The following is a 21,825-nucleotide window of genomic DNA, read 5'->3' as shown; positions in this document are numbered from 1 at the left end:
TGGTCCATTGGTCCATCTGTTCCAATATCTTGCTTCCAAAATATTGAAATGGATGGACCAGTGCTCTGACAAATCTTTAGCCTAATAACTAAGGAGTCAATTGACCTGGGTTCTGTTCATGCCCCTGCCACTGACCTGTAGTGTGACAAATCACGGGACCCCTCAGTGCCTCTCTTTTCTGCTGCCACCCTTATTCTGTCTTGTCTATTTAGATTGTGAGCCTTTCAGTGCAAGGAACATATTTTACTATTTGTGTGTACATGGTAAAGCATGATGGGGCCCTGATATGTGTTGGGGCCTCAGCACGCTACCACAATACAAATAATAATTAATAAGATAATGTTCCTCTGCATTAAAAATTATATTATGGCAGAAGCAAAACTGAATTTCTTTCGGGGACTTGCAATACCCTGAGCCAGTACCTGCTACTGTCTCCAACAACAACAAGCACGTTAGATTGATGTTTCTACTAAAAGGATCAGAAGTGAAATAATATGGTTTGATACTCCACTGTTAACACCTTTCAGTTCAATTTAGCAGAAAAATCAAGCTAATGTGTTCATTTGTCATTTTTGGATGCAATGGCAGATATTGAAGGTGGGGAGCAGCGGGCCATCCATAGGGCCAATTGAAAACTGGGGAAATTGGATTTTTGACACACCAAAAATTTTCATGGAAAATGTCTGCTTTCCTTTTGGGTGTTTGTCAGAAACCAACAAAATATTTCCTTTAGAAAATGTTGAAGGGGGAGGAAAAATCGGCAACATTTTTTTCAGAAAGAGAAAATAAATTTCTGACCAGCTCTAATTATCTAGCTACTGTCAAGTGATGTGGTGGTGGGAAATGAGGAAATGCCCTTTTTCCCCCTCCAAAATTTAAAACCACATCAAAATCAACTTTTCACACAATGAGAAGGGAAGGAAAATATGCATTTTCTCCCCATGATAAAAAAATCTCCACTGCCTACTGGATACTGAAAACAAATCCCATTTCCCGCAGCTTCCTGGATGCCAAAAGCCCCAAATGATCCCTACCTCAACACCCAAACCTCTGGCTTTCCCAAACAACTTCTGCAGTGTGCAGTCGTGTGACATTTTGAAATCCGCAATGCATTCTTCAGTGAGAATTTAACATTTGGAGAGTAGTGTAAAATACTCTGAAAGCAATGTAACAATAAATAAATAGCACCAGGAACACAGTACTGATTGGATCAGTCTGAGAGAGGACATTGAAGGGACAAGCACTTTGGGATTCCTGTGCAGTGGTGTAGTGGAGCTAGAATGCACCAGAACTCTGTGTTCTGGAGCTTTTGCAAGGTCATGCCACATGGAAGACCCCATTTTGCTCTACAAAATGGCATTCTCCATCTGGGTTGACCTCACACATACAGTGCACATGAGGTCACCCCACATGGAGGATGCCATTTTGTAGAGCAAAATGACGTCCTCTGCACATACTGGAGAGTGCCATTGTGTAGAGCAAGTGCACATGTGTAACTGATGGGAAAGCAGTGAATAATTCTGATCCTGCACAAGATAGAATAGAACCCATTTTCTCCTAGGTGGGCTAAGAGCAGTAACAATTTGTCATTAAAATCAGCCCACCTATTTTCCATTCACTCCCTCCAGTGGAGACACTGGACTGTTCAGGCACTTCTGCTTGGTCTGGAGATTAGGTGGGAGAGTTGTGGAGATGGTGCTGCAGCAGCAGCTCAGTGAGCACCGCTTGTAGGGGATTTAATATAGATAGGCCTGATTTAGCTGTTGGAGAAAAATAATCACTGAATCCTGGCTGCACTGAAGTCAATGGCAAAATCCCATCCTGCAACATCTGCTCTTACTTCTATGAGCTCTATTGTCAAGGATTTTTTTGGCATATGACTTGTAAAATTAATAGTGACTGCCAGAGTCCTGTGAATACTCTTTGGTAACGTTTCTCATCCATTTTCTGTGTCAGTGTAATGAAGTCACTTTTTAACCAGTTGGTTGCTACATAATATACTCAGCCAAGCACGAGAGAAGAAATATGTCTCTCCGCACCTTTATTCTGTGCTTCAAGGACAGCATTTTAAAGTGCAAGTGCCCCAGTGGGGCCCGGACTCTTCAATATGGTGTTTTCAGAAGATGCAACAAAACTGAGCCATGGAAGGGTTACTACAAATTTTCATCTGCCATAGGGCCATGTCCAGCTGTCACTGATGACAAGGAAAACCTGCCAGTGCCTTCAGTGGAGAAATGGATCAAGTTTTTATCTAGTAGACATGGACACAATCTGAAACAAATGAATAGACCTCTTGCATACTCTCTCCCTTGAGTTAGATGCTTTTCAAAATCAAGAATTTTCATAGAGTTCATAGATTCAGAGCATTTAAGGCCAGAAGGAGTCATTAGATCATCTTGTCTGATCTTCTGTATAACCACAGGCCATTACGTTTCACCAAGTTACCCCTGTATTGAGCCCAATAACTTGTGTTAGGCTAAAGCATATCCTCCAGAAAGGCACCCAGTCTTGATCTGAAGACTTCAAGAAATGGAGAATCCACCACTTCCCTTGATAGTTTGTTCCAGTTTGTTTAACCCTCACTGTTAAAAATGCGTGCCTTATCTCTCATTTCAATTTGTCTGCATTTAGCTTCCAGCCATTGGTTCTTGTTATGTCTTTCTCCACTAGATTAAAGAGCTCTTTAGTACCTGCTATTTTCTCCCTTGTACAATGTAACCAAATCACCACTCGGTCTTCTTTTTGATAAGCTAAACAGCTCAAGCTCTTTAAGTCTCTTACTTAAGGCATTTTCTCCAGTCCTCACATTGTTTTTGTGGCTCTTTTCTGTACACTCCCTCTTCAATTTTTCAACGTCCTTTTTAAATGTATTCCAGAATCAATATTCCAACATCAGTCTCACCAATGCCATATGCAGAGGTAAAATCATTCCCTACCTTCTACTCCCCTATGTATACATTCAAGAATTGCATGAGTCCTTTTTGTCACAGCATGACACTGGGAACACATCTTGAGTTGTTTGTCCACCACGGACCCCCTAGATCCATTTCAGAGCTATAGCTTTCCAGGATGCCCTGTTCCGTAGGTATGTACAAGGGTAGGTATGGCCTACATCCATGCTCCTAGATGTATAACTTTGCATTTGGCTATATTAAACTTCATTTTGTTTGAGTGGGCCCAGTTTACCAAGCAATCCAGAACACTCTGTTTGCCCTTTTTCGTCATTATTTAATGCTCTGTCAGTATTTGTGTCATCTGCAAATTTTGTCAGCAGTGATTGTATATTTACTTCCAAACCATCGATGAAAATGTTGAATGGGGTTGGGCCTAGTACTTATCTCTGCAGAACCCCACTAGAAACTCCCCCATTCAATGACGATTCTCCATTGATAGCTACATTTTGAGATGTCAGTCAATCCATTTAATGTGTGATTTATTGATACTGTATATTGCTAATTTTTAATCAGAATGTCACGTGGTACAAAAGTTAAATGTTTTACAAAAGTCTGTCTGTTATAGCTATGCGGTTACCTTTATCAACTAAACCTGAAATCTCATACAAAAATCGAAATCAGGTTTGTTCGACAAGACCTATTTTCCATAAAACCATGTTGACTGACATTAATTATATTCCTATCCTTTAATTCTTAATTAATTTGAATCCTGTGTTATCTTTTCCATTATTTTGCCCAGGATTGATGTCAGGCTAACAGGTCTGTAATTACCCAGTCATCCTGCTTGCCCTTTTTGAATATCGGCACAACATTAGCACTCTTCTGGAATTTCCTTGGTATTCCAAGATTTATTAAAAATTCACATCAGTGGGCCATAGATCTTCTCAGCCAACTCTTTTTAGTACTCTTGGGTGCAAGGACTCTTGGGTCTGCTGCTAGTCAATGCAGTTTAACATCCTCATTAGTTACAAATGAACTAGAAAGCACTTCATCCCCCTCATGTGATATGAATACATTATCCTGCTTCTTTCCAAACAAAGAACAGAAATATTTATTGAACACTTTTGCCTTTCCTGTATCCATATTAATAATATTACTTGCTCTGTACAGTTTGAGCCTGATGTTCTACAGAAAAAGCCTCACCTTTTCTGCTCTTCCTGCTATTACAACCAACTTGTGTGCTTCTCTTATTGCTGAGAGGCTCAACCTTGTAGTCTGGAAATGTCAACATACCATTTATACCAAAACACAAAGATAATCACAGGTGTTGGGCCCAGATCCTGCAACAGGCTCCATGCAGGCAGTGCTGCATTTATGTGGACCCCAGTTGAAATTAATGCCTGTATGGAGCTCATTGCAGGATTGGCATTTAAGTGATCTACAGCAGCTGGAATGTAAAAAAAAAAAAACAACGTGAATAGGTGACATAGATCTTTCCAGCCACTTCTGGATTGAAGTCCTCTGTTGGGGAGGGCGAGTTGGAAGGCTTCAAGACTGTATATAAGTAAATGCACCACTTATAACCCCCCTCATTCAGGACCCCAGGCACCTTCACCAACTGTGATATCCTGCTGTATTTACTGTGTGCGACATTGTGACACCACAAACACGGCCAAGTAGGGAACTAATGAGGTTTTAATGACACCTTTTGTAAACAGCTGGATTTAAAAATACAACCAAAACCAGTCATATTAAAATATAAAGCTGTTTATCTAGATGGAGGACAGAACGCACTTTGAAGTTACAGAGTAGCAGCCGTGTTAGTCTGTATCCGCAAAAAGAAAAGGAGTATTTGTGGCACCTTAGAGACTAACCAATTTATTTGAGCATAAGCTTTCGTGGGCTACAGCTCAGTTCATCGGATGCAAGTTAGTTAGTTAGTAATAAATATCATGATAAAGGGTAGCATGTATAGGTCTAAGCTGGTTGGACCACCATGTGTTTGAGTATAGTCATGTCTGTTCTCATGTGGAAGTTGTTTTTTGTTCCTTCATATGGATGCTTGTAGTTTTCATTTCCTCTCTTTCTTGTGTGTTTCTTTTTTACACATCTTTCTTCTTGATCATTCTAAATCTGTAAACATTTTGAGTGCACACAAAAAAGGAAACAAAGGATTTTGTCCGCGTTGAGAGAGAAATAAGAGAGAATTATTACCATTATTATTCCTTTATTTCATTTCAATAATGCACTCAGATTGCTCATTACACAAGTAGAGACAGTTCCTCCCTAGGAAAGCTTGCACTCAGACAGAGAGACATAAAAATAGGGTGCACTGGGCAATCCAGAGTAGGGGGGACATCATAATTTTTTTTTTAAAATGTGCTGTAAATTAATTTGTTGTGGGCATCATGGAAGAAGGGGGTTTTGAGAGGGACTTGATAGAAGCAGTGCTATAATAAATACTATTAAAATTGCTTAAAATTGTATTTGCTTCCATCCTAAATTTCCACTTCATAAACCTTTGTCCTGCTCTTAGAGTCAAAAGTTCAAATGCAAGATAAAATTTATGCTCTCAGCTATGTTTGTGACAGCAACAGTGACATCCTGTGGCCACTTAAAAAATAGTCTAGGTTCTGATTGTCCACAGCCTTACGAAATGAGTGTAAAATGCACTGTAGCAGAATGGTAGTGTGTTAAACTCACTCTGAACTCCCTTTCCACAAGTGTGGATGGCTTTACAAAGTGAAAGAAACTCAGTTTTTTCATCATGTAGTTCCGAAAAAATATACTATATATGCTGAATAATATGCTACTCTGTTGTACCCACACAATGCCATTTAAGTCACTCTGAGCTCAATTGTGGTTTTAGGGCATCATTGGAGTTTACCTCGCTACCTCTGCTCCACTTCATTTTTACTTAAAGTTTATTTTGAGGACTTAAGTGATGCACAGGCTTTGCGCTGGCCTTTTGCATGGGGGTGAATTTCACTCTGGGGATAGAGTTGGTCAACATTTTTGTGCAGAAAGTTGTCCTGCTGAAAATGTTTTTTTCAAAACTACAGTAGTGCATGTTTCGCAGGCAGATGGCAATTTTGATTAAATAAAAAAATCAGTTTTCCCACCGGAAATTTCAAAGCAAAAATTTCTGGGTTTAATCCACGTTTCTTAACAAACCGAACTGTTTTGTTCTGACTTAAAAGGTTGTTTTTGTTTACAGAAACTGAAATGAAATGACTTGAAGTATAAAACTAGATTCTCGAAGAAAAATTTCATTTATTTTTCGCTTAAAAAGCTGTTTCATTTCAGTTTTCTTGAAGAAGTGGAAACGTTTTAAGTTTAAACTTAATTTTAGGTTCATTTAAAAATGTGGAGTTGAAATGAAGTTTGTGTTTCAAATTGGTTTGCAACTTCCAACGTTTTTCAATGGAGAGATTTTGAATTAAGACTTCTTATTTGGAAACTTTTCAGTTTTCCAACCAACTGTACCTGCAAGCAATTACAGGTGCTAGTCTCATTCATATATGTCTATTTTTTTTGTTAGGCTCTTTCTCCCAATAAAGTCCCTTTGGCAGTGAATAGTCAAGCTTAATTTTTTGACTTAATTATATATTAAGTTAAATCTTGTTTCTAACATCTTTGTCTTGTTCTCCCCAGCCCCAGTATCACCAGAGATCACCTCAGTAGAATATTTCAACAATCTGCTGTATGTCAGTTGGACGTATGGAGATGATGGGACTGACCTGTCTCATTCCAGGATGCTGCACTGGATGGTCATTGCTGAAGGCAAGAAAAAAATCAAAAAGAGCGTAAGTCAATAGGATTTTTAAAGCTTTGTGACTGCACATTCGGTCTTTCGAATGTTTCAAAAAAAAAAAAGTTGTCCTGCTCAATACATAAACTTCATATTACAAACTAAGGTCAGGTCGATTGAGCTTCTGCAAACCCTAGTGGGTTAAGTGTACCCCTTTGCAGAGGGTCAGTATAAGGGCTTACAACCCATTTAAGACTTTTTAAAATATAGTCCTTCTTGGTTTTTTAAAGAAAGAATGGGTTTCCCGTCAGTTGTATCAATTTCAGGAGAACTTGTCTGTTCTTCTAGGGGAATTGTGGGAAGGGCATTGGACGACTATCCACACATGACTGATTTTAGCCTGCATCCTTACTGCAAAGTGGGCAGGTTCCAGCCTGAGTTAAACCAGCTCTGAGGCATACCCCAGCTGGATCAGCTAGCCTAGGCTTACAGCACTTCCAAACCCAAGTCAGAGGTGTTTGTGTGTGGAGGGTGGTGGTGGTGGTGGAGACTGGGTTTGAACTTGGGTAGGACCCTGGGTTAAGTTCTTGCTACCCCAGACCAGAAGCATTGAGGTCGATCATGAGAATTAGTAAGTGAAACTACCATTAGGTGTCTGAAATGTTGAGGTGCTGAGCACCCACTATCTCCATAAAATGAATTGGGAATTGTGGCTGGCTAGCACCTTGTATGATCCACACTTGCAAATAGAGAGCTAAACCAAGCAGGCTCATTTTAATGTGTACAAAGGAAACAAATAGCACAAATGTGGTAAAATTAAGTGAGAATTTAAAAATGCAACCATAGTTTTACTAATATAAAGTACTATCAGTAAAACAAATAATATTTCTTTAAAAAATAAACGAATTATACGATTTTTGACCCTACGTTCCTTCAATTTTTAGTTACTAGTGACTTAACCCAAAAACATGCCTGTGTTTCCTTTTTAGTTGCAGGCAATATAATTTGCACATTATTTTTTCAGGTGGTTATAATTACACAATTGGTTGAGGATGGGTACTATCATGAGGTTTCTGATGTGCATTGCTTGTAGCTGGGGTAGAAATGTGATGGGAACAACCTTTCTTATGGCATTTCACCAACTCTGATTCCTGTTTCAGTGGCAACTGGGAAATGGGAGAGGTGCATGGACATTAAAAATAATGGAGCAAAAGTTATTCAAACTCTTTTTGAACCTCAAAGCACATTCAGTTCCAGGTTCAATTTGAATTCTGGGCATGGTTCAAGTCAGTTCTTCCTATGGCCTGAGCCTGCAATCCACTCTGTGCAGGTAGACCTATGCGGAGTCTCTGTGAAGTCAGCAAGGTTCCATATGGGTGCAAGGATCCTCCCTTGCAAATCTAGAGGCAGGATCTTGGGTTATATCTGTACAGGCTCACCCATCCCTAACTTTTATATTATTCCTAGAGATTCCAAACTGATTTTCAAATACCGAAAGTTCCAGGGTGCTCTGATTTGTGGTTTGGTCAGAGTTATTCAAAAGTTTGATGTAACTTGCAAAATCCAGATTTAAAAAGTCCCCTCAGAGTTGTTTTTTAAAAAATCTTTCACTAGCTATGTTTGTTTCAACCAATCGGAAATATACTGTAAAATTTACTTCTCTCTGCACTGTGACATTCTATTGAACTTGTGTCTTGCATCCATCAATGTCATTGGGAATTAGAACATATAACGAGTGCAGAGTATGCAGAAGTGATTTACGCTGATGATTCGAATTTTGTCCAGAGTGCATTAAGTGCTTGATTTATTTCTTCAAACAGGCTCTCTTGTTTGGATAATATTTAATACTTGGTACCAATGATCATTGTAGGTGACACGGAATGTGATGACTGCAGTTCTGAGCCTGCCTCCGGGAGACATCTACAACCTTTCAGTAACTGCTTGTACTGAGAGAGGCAGCAACACCTCCACACCACAGATTGTGAAACTGGGTGAGAATGTGTTTGTTTGCCTGGTTAATTGTATGTAGTTTCCCTCTTTTGGCTATTAGGGCAGATTCAGTACCTTCCTCAGCTCAAAAATATAGGCACTCGCTCTTTTTATTTAATAAGGGTTATAATATACTCACTTTGACTGGTACCTTATGCTGAGAGTAGTCCCATTCGCTTCAGTGGGTCTACTCTCCAAACAAGGTTCTACTCAAGGTATGTAGGGGAGACAGTATCTCGCCCTAAGAGGCAGTAAGTAGAGCCTATCCAGAATAACATGAGAGCACTATTGTCCCATAATTGTTTCCCTACGATTGGTCCAAACACACCCAGACTTTAGAATAAGAACCCAAGCTTTGCAGCTGACCTCTGTTGGTCCAAACCAGAACCCTTCAAACATTTGAAAAGTTCCCTTCTGGATCTGAACTCTGGCTTGGACTGATTCCAAGTCCCCCTCCCACCCACCCTCCAAAAAAAAAATTACAAATATTTTCTCAATTGAAGAGCCACACTGTAATTTTTACAACAGCAATAAATCCACTGAAGTGAAATCTTCCCTCATTTACCTGTGTGTCTGTAACACACACGTCAAGTAGAATGTGTCTTGGCTGGAGGGACTTACCAGGACATTTCATCCTCTGATGTCTTGAGGAGTAGGGCAAGGATAAGGTAATGGAGGCTATCTCTACATCTTCTAATATTGCTACTCTGCTGTTGCTCTGGAAACTTTGAGTCACAGAAGTGCCTTGAACTGTAGCTTGTGAAATCTTGGGGTTTGTCTAATTACTGGTGTTGGCACAAAGTCCACTGTGAAGGTGAGGGAGATACTTTTGGTAACTTGAGACTGGATTATCTCCCAGGGATCTGTGCAAAATGGAGCTCTCTATGACATAAAGTATGAGGAGCAGCCAGAGACGGACCTCGTCAATGGCAATAACAATCCTGTTTGGTTGGATGGGAGGCATGAGAACAACTGTTTTTGCAGAAGGAAGCTCCCTTCCACATAAATCCCTGAAATGCATTGATGTTGGGAGGCAGTGCAGCCTCCACAATCTGTGATTCCCCCAGGCCTCTACCACTAGATGGAATATTTCATTCTGTGGAGTTTTCCTTCCCCACACCAGTCCTATCCCACAGGCATTTCCACAAAAATGTGTGTTTGGGTGTTAATCTGGCTCCTGAATATCAATAGCCAGGTGTTTTCTGAATGCTATTTGGAAATGTTTGATTCCTTCAAGTAGCATCATCATTCACATGATTCAGAAAATGGAATGTATTATTCATATTGCATGTCCCTGTAACCATTCTTTGACAAAAAGGGCTGTTATTTCTGGCTTGCTTATGGAGCGGGAAATATTCTATATGGGCTGGTTAATATGGAAGAATTTGGGTGTTCTGCCCTAGTTCTTCTGTTTGATATTTAAGAGAAAACACAACAAATACAGTTTAGATAAATCACTTCTAGACTCCACCACTCTTTATTTCATGCCTTTAACATTTTAATTTTGCCCAAAGAATAGTAAAGGTGGTTTACCTTGGCAAAAGTCAGCCCTACAGTCTCTCCTTGGTGTTTTTGAGGGAGCAGAGAGATCTGGGATTAGAAATCCTGTGAATCTGTTCTAAGTGGTAGATGCAGAGGTGAAAATAAGCCAGTTCACCCCGGTATGGCATACTGGCAAAAGCCAGTGCGCCATACCGGGGTGGATCGGCTTCCTCAGGCGCAATTTAAGGGGCCTGTGGCTCCCAGCAGCGGCTGGAGCCCCCGGCCCTTTAAATTGCTGCCAGAGCCCCGCTGCCGGAGCCCTGGGGTAGTGGCGGTGGGGCTCGGGTGGCAATGTAAAGGGCCCAGGGCGGTAGCGGCGGTCGAGCCCTGGGCGCTTTAAATCCTCCCCAGAGCCCCGCCGCCACTTCCCCAGGTCTCCGGCAGGCTCCGGAGTTGATTTAAAGGGCCCGGGGCGGTAGTGGCGGCGGGAGCCCTGTCCCCGGAGCCCTGGGGTAGTGGCGGTGGGGCTCGGGTGGCAATGTAAAGGGCCCAGGGCGGTAGCGGCGGTCGAGCCCTGGGCGCTTTAAATCCTCCCCAGAGCCCCGCCGCCACTTCCCCAGGTCTCCGGCAGGCTCCGGGGTTGATTTAAAGGGCCCGGGGCAGTAGTGGCGGCGGGAGCCCTGTCCCCGGAGCCCTGCTGCCGGAGCCCTGGGGAAGTGGTGGCGGGGCTCTGGGGACGATTTAAAGGGCTCAGGGCTCGGCCGTCGCTACTGCCCTGGGCCCTTTAAACCGCTGCCAGAGGCCCCGGCTGCCGCTGTTTCCCTGGGGAGGGGGAAGGAGGCACTTGTTGGTACAGGGTGGGCAGGGGCTGGCTCTGACCTCCCCCAGCCCTGCCCTGTCCGCCTGAGGCCCCGCCCCTTCCGGGGGCCAGAGCCGGCCCCAGCCCAGCCCCATACCAGTAAGTCCCTAGACTTACTTTCACCCCGGGTAGATGACTCAGCATTGGGCAGCTGTGATGAACTACTGCCAAATGTGGTATCATATTCTTCCATGCTTCATCCTGGGAACTTTCCATTTGCAGAAAAATTAATCCATTTGCTTGGGGATAGGAAGGATTTATTTCAGATGATGTCCAGGTGTGAAGTTGTCTCAATTTAATATAGGCTATTCTTTATCTGTGCTAGGGGATGAAGAGGTAATTTTGTGCCTAAAGCACGGGACTGCTTCTCAGAAGATCAGACTCATCTCCAAAATGTCTGAGACACCTTGAGTGGGTCATTTTTAAAAAATAGCCTTTAATTTTGGGTGCCTCACCTTTGGGGTGCCAAATTTTAGACAGCTAGGGTGAAATCCTTGCGCCATCAAACTCAATGGTAAAGTTCCTACAGACTTCAGTGGAACGAGGTTTTCAGCCCTAGATCTTGATCGTCAGAGGAGCTGAGCCCCCATAACTCCAAATGAAGTCTATGGGACCTGCTCAGCATCCCTGAAAATTGGCCCAAAGGTTATGTCTATAGTGCTATAAAAAAAAACCATGGCACCGGGTCGCAGAACCCAGGTCAGCGACTTGGACTTGCACAGCTAAAACTGCAGTGTGTAGACATTTGGGTTCAGACTGGAGCCTGGGCTCAGAGATCCATCCCCCTCACAGGTGCTCAGAGGCCAGGCTCCAGCCTGAGCCTGAACATCTTCACCGCTGTTTTATAGTCCCACAGTCAGCTGCAGGCCAGCTGTGGCCATGCTGCGAGTCTTTTATTGTAGTGTGGACATACCCTAAGAGTTTAAAAGTAGACACTCAACACATAGGAGGTGCTCAAAATTAAAAGCTTCTTTTGGTAATTTGTATCTGAAACACAGAGATTTAGGTTCTTTATGTGTACCTGGGAATATTACATACTTTACTTCACAGGGGTGTAGTGAGGCCTAATTCATTAATGTCTGTACTGCACTTTGGTACCCAGGAGTGCATTAAAGTCCAAAATATTATTATGCCCTGGCTCCCAGGGGCACTAAAACTGAAAGTGTGCGCATGCACACGGACACACGCACGCATTCACTCCCAGCACAAAACAACTTCCATGTTTATATCACCTCCTTATCCCGAATGACCCCAAATCACGTTGCACCTCAACATGCAGTCTGGGCAAGAGTCACTGATACCACTTTGTCTGCTCTTGCCCTGTCAAAGCAACACAAAGCAAACCATAGACTTGGAGCATCTGTCTGGCGGCATTGGGTTTATAGATATTTACGGCCAGATTTTTAAAGGTATTTGGGTGCCTAATTCCCATTGAAATCAATAAGCTTTGAGTGCCAAAAATACCTTTAAAAATCTGGACCCTAGTATTTTGGGAGCAGTGCAAAGCAGCTGAGCCATACCAGTGAATACAGCCCACTGTAGATAGGGGCTCACTTCCCTCCAACACCGAAACAGTACAGATGGATAGACACATGAATTTCCCCATCTTTGAAGGGTGATTAGATTTTGGTTTGGTTTGACCCTGCAAGCTGGAACAAATAAAAAGGAAAAGAAAAAAAAACTTCATTCAGCCAGGTCTTTTTCTCAAGGGTTCTTGCCTATAATTAAAAAGTAAAACAGCATAATCAGAAAGTAAACAGAACCACTCCCCAGTCCTTTCTAACAACTGACTGTGAATCCTCTCCATCCTAAAGACCTTCTCCCCATCTTGCTTCGCAAACAGCCACTTTTAAAACCCTTCCTCTCAGCAAAGAGACGGGGAGCTGAGCTGGAGCAAACCCAGCATTCACTACGGACCATGCGGTTCTCCTGAACTCTGCACATGAGCTGCTTATCACAGAGATAGGGACCAGCTGTACAATGTGGATTTGGTTTTGGTCCATCTCTAATTAATGTACCCAGATTCCCTTTAGTGTTTCTAACCAAACCAACCTGAACCTCAGCGAGTGTATGGGCACTGATTTATATGTTGAAGCCCTAATTCTCTACTGTGTTGCACTGTATGTGACAGGTTTCGGAGTGGTAGCCATGTTAGTCTGTATCAGCAAAAACAACAAAGAGCCCTTGTGGTACCTTAGAGACTAACAAAAGGACTCCTCATTGGTTTTGCACTATATGAGGTCATATACACTTGTGTAAAGTGAACATAAGGCACTGCTAGCTCAAAATGGTAATGTTTTGACTCTCACTTTGCTAGAAGGGATTATACAAGGCAGGGGAGAATTAGGCCCCCAGTTTAAAGATCTTAGGCAGGTCACATGCAGAGGATTTTTCAGAGGGTCTCCTGTGGGTGCTCTGCAGATCACTAACTCTCTGGTTTTGAGCACTCATTGTTAGATGGTTGTTTTTCCAAAGCAGAATGTGGGACATTTCTGTGCTTTGAAAATCTACTCTGTGTGTTGGACGCTCACACTGCCCGGGTGCCCAGGCCTCCACTGGAGGGCCACCCACTGAAACTTTCAGAACGTTGCTGCTGTGTGTGCCTCCCCAAGCTCTGGAAAACATGAAGCCAGATTCTCAGCTGGTGTGTAAATGGGTAAATGTCCATTGAAATAAATGGAGCTGCACCCATTTAAAATCAGTGGAGGATCTAACCTTTAACTCTGTACCTTTAATTGTCAGTTCCCCATCTATTAAATGAAGATAATACTCCCTGACCTCACAGAAGAGTTGTAAGAAATTATCTGTGAGCCCTCTGAGATCCCCTGGTGGAAGGTGTGTAATTCTATTATACTTATCTCTCCAGACTGCCGGGTAAAGAAGACTTAATAGGCATAAAAACTAGGGACCTGACTCTAAGCTCACTTACACTGGGGCAAATGGAGAGTAACTCTTCTGAGGTTAATGGAGTTCCACCAGTGGCAGTCTTGCCAACCCTCACAATGGTTAGTGTGTTTCTTAAAGCCTCAAGCGCCTGCAATCAGGCTATTGCCTGACAATCCCAGCTTCAGTTTTTAAAAAAAGTAAGTTTCTAGCCCTTATGGCTGCAGAGAAAAGTTTGAAAATGTGAACGCTAAACTTGGCAACATCAGAGAGCAAATAAAAGGAATGCCAAATATATGTTTTTCATTATTTTTGAAAACTTGGGGTTGGTAATACTGCTTATGTAAAACTAGTATGACTGAGAACAGGATTATGCCCTGGGTTTTAAATACTCTTTGGGAAAAGTGTATCAACATTTGGACAACTATGCTAAGAAAGGTTTCAGAGTAACAGCCGTGTTAGTCTGTATTTGCAAAAAGAAAAGGAGGACTTGGGGCACCTTAGAGACTAACCAATTTATTTGAGCATGAGCTTTCGTGAGCTACATCCGATGAAGTGAGCTGTAGCTCACGAAAGCTTATGCTCAAATAAATTGGTTAGTCTCTAAGGTGCCACAAGTACTCCTTTTCTTTATGCTAAGAAAGGCTTCTAAACTGCTACACTCTTTTTCTTTCAATATTCCACCTTAAAGCTGACATTGTATCTGTATCCACTAGAGGTCAGGTTTTTATCATTTATTGATGACAATTGCCAAGACCATCTCTGAAATAAAGATAGAAGAAGGGCCTGACTGGAAACATTCAAACCACCCTGTGCCTCCTGAACTTTGGAGAAGTTTGAACGTGGATCCAGATCTATGTTTCTATGCTCTATCTCTGCCGTGAAATTGACCCAAAACCTGAGACTAGATTCTTTGTTGCCCTGCACTTTTCTGTTTCGTCATTTATACCAGTGCAAAGTGTGTGCAAATCTCATGGCCATTCTGATTTTGATAGCATTTTGCACTGGTAAAAATGATGACACAGGCTGGAGAGCAACAGAGAAACTAGTCCCGAGAATCCAAACTTCCCCAAACTGGGTCAAGTTCCAAAATTTAAGGGCTCAGGCCCAGCTCTGTTTTAAGATAATCAGTTTAAGGGCCATGACTAATATTTAGAGAGAGGCTTGAACAAGAAAATTCAGATCCAGATTTCTAACTCCCAAAATGTAAGGGTGTCATGGATTCAAGTTTTTGATTTAACTTGTTATAGAAAACAGGCTCAGGAATCAGACTTTGAACTCCATCCTCTCCAGCCTCCCACAGTGTTCAGGGTGCTTCAGATCTAGGTTCAGATCTATCCCTACTTATTCTCTCATTTTCACTGCAGAGGTTTGGCCCCCCCAATACCGATTACAGTTATAAAATGCACGCACATGCGCCTGAGACACAGAGTTTGTGGTACTCCTCTTTATTGTCTCATTGTGGGGGAGAGAAGTGCAAGACTCATCGTGTGTCACAAAGTCAGTGCTTCTGTTCTTAACATACCTGCAATGACACTCCTTTTTCGGCAGAATTCCATAGCCACCTGGAAGTGGGGTGATAAAGAACACCCATTGGGTTGTGCCTCCCCAATCAGAGGAGGGAAAAAACATTAAGAAAAATCCCAGAGCCCTTAAGCCCAGGAGGAGTCTAGGCAGGAGAGAGAAGGAACAGCTTATTCCTTCTACTCCTTCCATTTACTGATACTGCATCTTTCCCACCCTGCTTTGTCCCTTTCCACCCCGCCCATTCCCAGGGCAGCTCTCATTTCCCCCTCTCCTCCTTGCTGCCTGTGCAGCACTGAGCTGCAGGGCAGGGAAAGCAGTCCATCAGGTTACCTAGAGAGACAGTTGTACAGACGTCTGAAAGCTATGCCAAGAACTAAGATCCAAGGATGGTAGGTTTGGGGGGGAAGAAATACCAAAATTCAGTAGCCAGTCTCTGCACTTGAGCTCCTCACCAGAACCAACACCCCTATATCACACCAGGAGCCCCCCAACCCTGCAGTTAGCTTTCCACCCCATTAGACCATCAACCCTCCTACCACTATTTCTACCCAGGACCCATCATCCCCTCAGCAAGCACACCTTACAACCAGGCGGCGGCAGCAACAACAACAAGGCCCTGGTTTCTCATCATGAAGCCAACTCACAGTTCTTTGCAGCTGCAAGGGAGTGTGGGATGTAGTGGATTATAGGACAGGTTTTGGGGGATGGTGAGCCAGGCCAAAGAAGTTTGAGGAGAACGGCTGCTTTCTGGAATCGAGTAGAGAAAGAGAGCATTTTCTGCACCCATCTAAAACACACCCAAATCCAGTGTCTCTGAATGTTCTACACAGAATGACAGCAGTCAAGATTTGTAGTTCTAACTGACCCGCACAATATTTTTTTTCCTAACAGTTGGGCAACCTTTTTTTTCCTCCAAGAACTTATGCAAATGTGTCTATTAATAGAACATTTCCCCAGACACTGTCTGAATGGGGAAGAGAAGTGATTATCCAGCAAGCCAATCCGAGAACTGTTAAATAGAGAAGAAAAACCAAGTTGCTTAGCCATCTTCCTGTTTTACATCAGTTGCTTAATCGCTGTGTTAATGTCACAGATCGTCTCTGAAGGAAAAGAAAAAATTCAAGAAGGGCAGTATTCATTACACTGATTCTGTGTGTTGGTTTCCCCCTATTGATTTTCCAAAGACCAGAAGATAAGCTTAGTGAAAGGAGATTCTCTCTCTCTCTCATCCAGAACCCGCTCCTCCAAAATCATTGTTTGCTGTGAACAAGACCCAGACTTCAGTGACTCTGCTATGGGTGGAGGAAGGAGTGGCTGATTTCTTTGAAGTCTTCTGCCAGCAGGCTGGCTCTGGTCAAGAAACAAAGTTGCAGGTATGTGGCTGCCTCTTTCTCTACCTCACCTCGTCCATTTTGGACCCTGATATTGACAACATGTCCTTAGGGCCTGGCACTCTGCTGCTTTTCATGGTGTGTAGTCATGTACTCCTGTGCAGAATGGCTGTAAAACAATATAAATTGGAACATGGTAGCATCTTACATCCACTTCACACTCATTCACAGAAGGTGCAAGGCAGTGGAGAATAAAGCCCTTGAAATACTGACATATTTAAATCCTCCTTCTGTCTTGCTAACTACACACATGAAACTAGGGATTTTAACTGGCTGAGCAGGTTTCCTGTGTGTTGGAGAACAAGCTGGGGACCGTATTCATTGGCCAAAGGGCGAAGCAGCTCCAATGAGCTCCACAAAGCCATCTTCACCTAGGGGGTGGGAGGTAGGAGGGATAAAGATGAAGAGTGAGGAATACACAGCAACATAGCTAGCTGAGAGGGATATATAGCCCTGAATGTGGTGTCCCATGTTTCTGTTGTGGTCTTCATTCATTCTTCAGGCCTGTTTCCTGCAGTACTATGAGCTGCGTAGGGTCCTCCCTCGTACAGTAAGAATTTCTTGGAAAAGATGGCTACTCCTCATCTATTTTGTTCCTCACAGGGCCGTTTCCTCCAAGGCCCACCCGCTCAGCTCCATCAACATGCCCCCTTTTCTCTCTACCTAAATAGATACTGATGTGGCCCCCATCATCATGATGTTTGAGCACCTAGTCTCATATTAACTCAGAGGGAAACAGAGATCAAGGCAACGTGAATGCATGGTGATAGAGCCTGTGCAGCACGTGAAACTTACTTTCTACTCCTCCTGAGACAGCTGGAGCACCTGTTTTGGATCACAGTTATCCTACTTGAGCACCATAGGATGTCATTTAAAAACCCCCACACCTTTTATGCTATTCTAGACACACACTATAGCACTGTGTAGGGTAAGTCCCATGATTTTATGTAGGGTTTTCCATTGGAACGGTATCCTGATATTGGAGGTGGGCTGGAACTGAAAAGCCATGTACAAACATCCTAACTTTGGGATAGTTCACACCCAGATTTGGATCCAAAAATTTCCATGGTGAGTAACTTAAAAACATCGACTCATAATTCCAGTAACAGAGGCAGAGTAATTCTGAGATCGATGTAAAGGAGAAAAGATAGGCTGAGATGTAGATAAAAGAGAGCTGATGACTTTGAGACAAGGAAAGACTGTTCCAGCTGGCAGGAGGTGCAATGGTTCTCATATCAATGGGCGCAAGGAGAAATAGTCAGTGTTAGATAAATGGAGAGAACAAAGAAGGCAGAGTAAAGACCATGGCCATTATTTTTAAAAAAAAAGTTAGGCTCCTAAATCCCCGGCCCTGCCTCCTCCCCCGGGCATGCTGCATTTCCCCCCCCCATTACTTCCTGCGGCTACCCCACACACACAACAGCCCACCCTAGCTCACCTCCGCTCCACCTGCTCCCCTGAACACGCCACCGCTCTGCTTCTCCCCCCTTCCTCTCAGGCGAGGGAGAGGCAGTGCGTTCAGGGGAGCAGGCGGAGTGGAGGTGAGCGAGGGTGGGGGGGAGTGCAGGAAGTAACGGGGGGGGAGTAGAGGAACCGCTCCCTGCCCCAGCTCACCTCCGCTCCACCACCGCTGCCTCCCCCGAGCGCGCCGCCGCTCAGCTTCTCCTCCCTCCCTCCCAGGCTTGCTGCGCAAAACAGCTGTTTCGCGCGCGGCAAGTCTGGGAGGGAGGGGGGAGAAGCAGAACGGAGGCGGCGCGCTCAGGGGAGCAGGCGGAGGCAGAGTGGATGTGAGCTGGGGTGGCGGGGGCACATTTCCAGAATGCCACCCCTAGAAATGTGCCGCCCCAAGCACCTGCTTGTTTTGCTGGTGCCTAGAGCCGGCCCTGGCTGGAAGGGATTTTGAGAAGTCATCAAGTCCAGCCCCCTGCACTGAGGCATGTCCAAGTAAACCTAGACCATCCCTGACTAGTGTTTGAATGATATTAGCCTTTTTTACAGCTTCATCACATTGTTGACTCATATTCAATTTGTGATCCACAATAACCCCCAGATCCTTTTCAGCAGTACTTCTACTTAGTCAGTTGTTCCCCATTTTGTAGCTGTGCATTTGATTTTTCCTTCTTAAGTAAAGTACTTTACATTTGTCTTTATTGAATTTCATCTTGTAGAATTCAGACCAATTCTCCAATTTGTCAAGGTCTTTTAAATTCTAATCCTGGCCTCCAAATTGTGTGCAACCCTTCCCAGATTTATGTCACCCACAAATTGTATTAACATATTTTCTACTCCATTATCCAAGTCATCAATAAAAATATTGAATAGAACCAGACCCAGGACTGACCTGCAGAAACCGACTATATAAGCCCTCCCTGGTTGATCATGAACGATTAACTACTCTTTCAACTAGTTGTGCACCCACCTTATAGTAATTTCATCTATATTCATAGAATCATAGAATATCAGGGTTGGAAAGGACCTCAGAAGGTCATCTAGTCCAACCCCCTGCACCTCCTGCTCAAAGCAGGACCAATCCCCAATTTTTGCCCCAGATCCCTAAATGGCCCCATCAAGGATTGAACTCACAACCCTGGGTTTAGCAGGCCAATGTTCAAACCACTGAGCTATCCCTACCCTCAATTTCCTTAGCTCTCTCTCCCTCCATTTCCTTAGCTCACTTATGAGAATGTGATGTGGGACTGTCAAAATTCTTGCTAATATCAAGATTTATCACATCTACTACTTCTCCCCATCCACTAGGCCAGTAATCCTGTCGCCATACTGAGTGTCCAGCAGCTCCGTTGACTTCATCAGGAGCCACACGGTGCCTAAATATGGATGTGAAGCCTAACTTTAGGCACTCATTTAAAAAAAAACTTTTTGGTCTATGTCAATTGTTAGGATTGAGTCAGTCCAGGTTCATCATGGGGTTATTAAAGTAGTGAGGGTAGTTCCATGTCCAGCACCTACCTCTGGTGAGACTCTCACAAGGGTGCCAGTTGACACGGTTTGTTGACAAGGTTATCTAGCCCTGGGAGGTGTACTGAAAAGATCAACTCGTTTTTCATTAAATTCACCAGTTTTTAATGTTTATCCAGCAAAGTCCCTTTCCCAACCCATCTTCAAATCCCAGGCTAAAAGGCGGGAGGCTCGATTATATTTCTGGTGCCCAAGAGAGGCCTTTTTTGAGAAACTGGTGAAACCATTGCTGTTAGAGCTGGTTGAAAATTTTCTTACCTCTTTTTTAATTTCAGTGAGAAATTGGTTTTGGATTAAATGAATATTTTCATGAGAAATGTTTCCAGCATTATTTTTTTTTATTATTTTTTCCATCAGAAAACCAAAAATTGTTCAGGTTTGGGGGTTTCAGTTTTTCAATAGTTGATTTTTTTTCACAGAAAATGTTGATGAAAATATATACTTTTTTCATTTTACTCAAAATTCTCCATGAGGGGACACCTCTTTCCCCCCCCCCCCCCCCAAAAAAAAAAAAACACATCTTCCAACCGGCTTCTGTTGCCATACCAGACCTGCTCTATGGTCCTTCAGCTAGAAGAGGCAAATTCAGCTCCGTTATTCCAGTGCTATCGCATGTGCAGCAGCGTAACTGATCTCAGAATTGTAGTTCAACAGAGACCCTTGCAAAGATAAAAGGAGCTTATAAAGGATCGCAAACCTGTCCAGAACTCCCACTCTCTGTTTTTGTGGCCATCAGAGTTTGCTGCCTAATGTTTCACCAGCAGTGTTCATTAGCCCAGGGCTGTGGATCACAAATACACTCTTAGTTCCCTTTCAAAATTACCAGCTGAAACACCCAATTTATTTTGCCCTATTTTCATATCAATAAACCTCTTTTGATTTTAGCTGATTTGGTGGAAAAAAGGGTTATCAATGAGAACATTCTCTGCAGCTCCACACATTTCTTTTATTGACTTTCTTTCATCGTATCAGCATTTATGAAACACCTTTTACACTATCCATCAAACACAGAAATAGCCATTAAAACTCTGTACAAAGATTTATAGGGTTTGCAGAGAAGTGTAAATTTCTTGACTAGAAAATCAAGACTCAGGGGTCTGATTGCTGTATTAATAAATGTTTATTATCCCTGGGGCTTTACTATGCTCTTCCTATTCAAAAAAGTCACCAGCGGGCAAAGTGCAAAGATACTTGAACTACTCTCCACTGGTGAAGGAGGTACCTCCAAGGAAAGGATGAGGCACATTTGCAAGATGGCATATGGGGAGTTTGCTGCTACTGTAGCTGCTCTGTGGATAAATATGACTTTAGCCTTCAGAGTTGTAGGTCTGGATTAGGCACAAGACCTCCTCATCAATCTCCCCCTGGTACTAGCTAAGATTGCCATCCATTGGTCCAGGAGGAAGAAGCTTGACAGGGAAGTTTTCTATGGCTGTGGGTCCATTTTCCAGTTCCTTGTGGATGCATCTAGGCACAGTTCCTGTGTGTTGCCCCTGCTGACTCCCTGGACAAATTGGAAGAGTGGGTACTGTCCAAGGTTCTCTGCTTGGTTTTCCCCCTCTGGGTCCTTCATTTGGCCTTGAGACCTGCACCTCCATCTCCATTTTTAATTTTTTGCCACCCATAATCAGTTAAGTTTTGGATTCTGTGGCCCTTCCTGCATCTCAGGAGCAGATCTTTCTTTTCATTGCTTTGGTGGGCCCTGCCCACCATCCCAGCACTTAAATAGGCTGGCTTCTTTTGCCAGATCTCAATTCACTTAGAAAACAAGAGTTGAATGAGAGAGACAAACTACAGTGTACTTTTTTCGTATCTTTAGGAACCTGTTACTGTTTCTTCACATGTAGTGACTATCTCCAGCCTACTGCCTGCCACGTCCTACAATTGCAGCGTGACTACCTTCAGCCACAACAGCCCTAGTGTTCCCACCTTCATAGCTGTCTCTACCATGGGTAAGCCGGACTTTGCCAGTTCCACTCTCTATACAGCTATAATGTTTGCCTCTTTGTTCCTTCTGAAGCTGCTTTTCAGGTGTTACCGATACCTAAATTATTTCACTGAAACGTAGCCAGC

General features: G+C 43.2%; 1 protein-coding gene across 6 annotated transcripts in view; it reads left to right on the top strand.

Moving 5' to 3' along the window:
• PTPRO (protein tyrosine phosphatase receptor type O) overlaps positions 1–21,825 on the top strand; it is a 209,965-nt gene that overhangs the window by 148,209 nt on the left and 39,931 nt on the right. For all 6 annotated transcript variants that reach the window (XM_075122144.1, XM_075122133.1, XM_075122135.1 and 3 more), the window contains 4 exons: positions 6,549–6,700; positions 8,516–8,636; positions 16,619–16,758; positions 21,572–21,704. In XM_075122144.1, coding sequence (XP_074978245.1) covers positions 6,549–6,700; positions 8,516–8,636; positions 16,619–16,758; positions 21,572–21,704 — 546 coding nt within the window. The remainder of the gene's footprint in view (positions 1–6,548; positions 6,701–8,515; positions 8,637–16,618; positions 16,759–21,571; positions 21,705–21,825) is intronic.

Source organism: Caretta caretta, chromosome 1 (genome assembly GCF_965140235.1).
Source record: "Caretta caretta isolate rCarCar2 chromosome 1, rCarCar1.hap1, whole genome shotgun sequence".
NCBI lineage: Eukaryota > Metazoa > Chordata > Testudines > Cheloniidae > Caretta > Caretta caretta.
The sequence above is the reverse complement of the archived record's forward strand: the minus strand, read 5'-3'. Positions and strand labels throughout refer to the sequence as shown.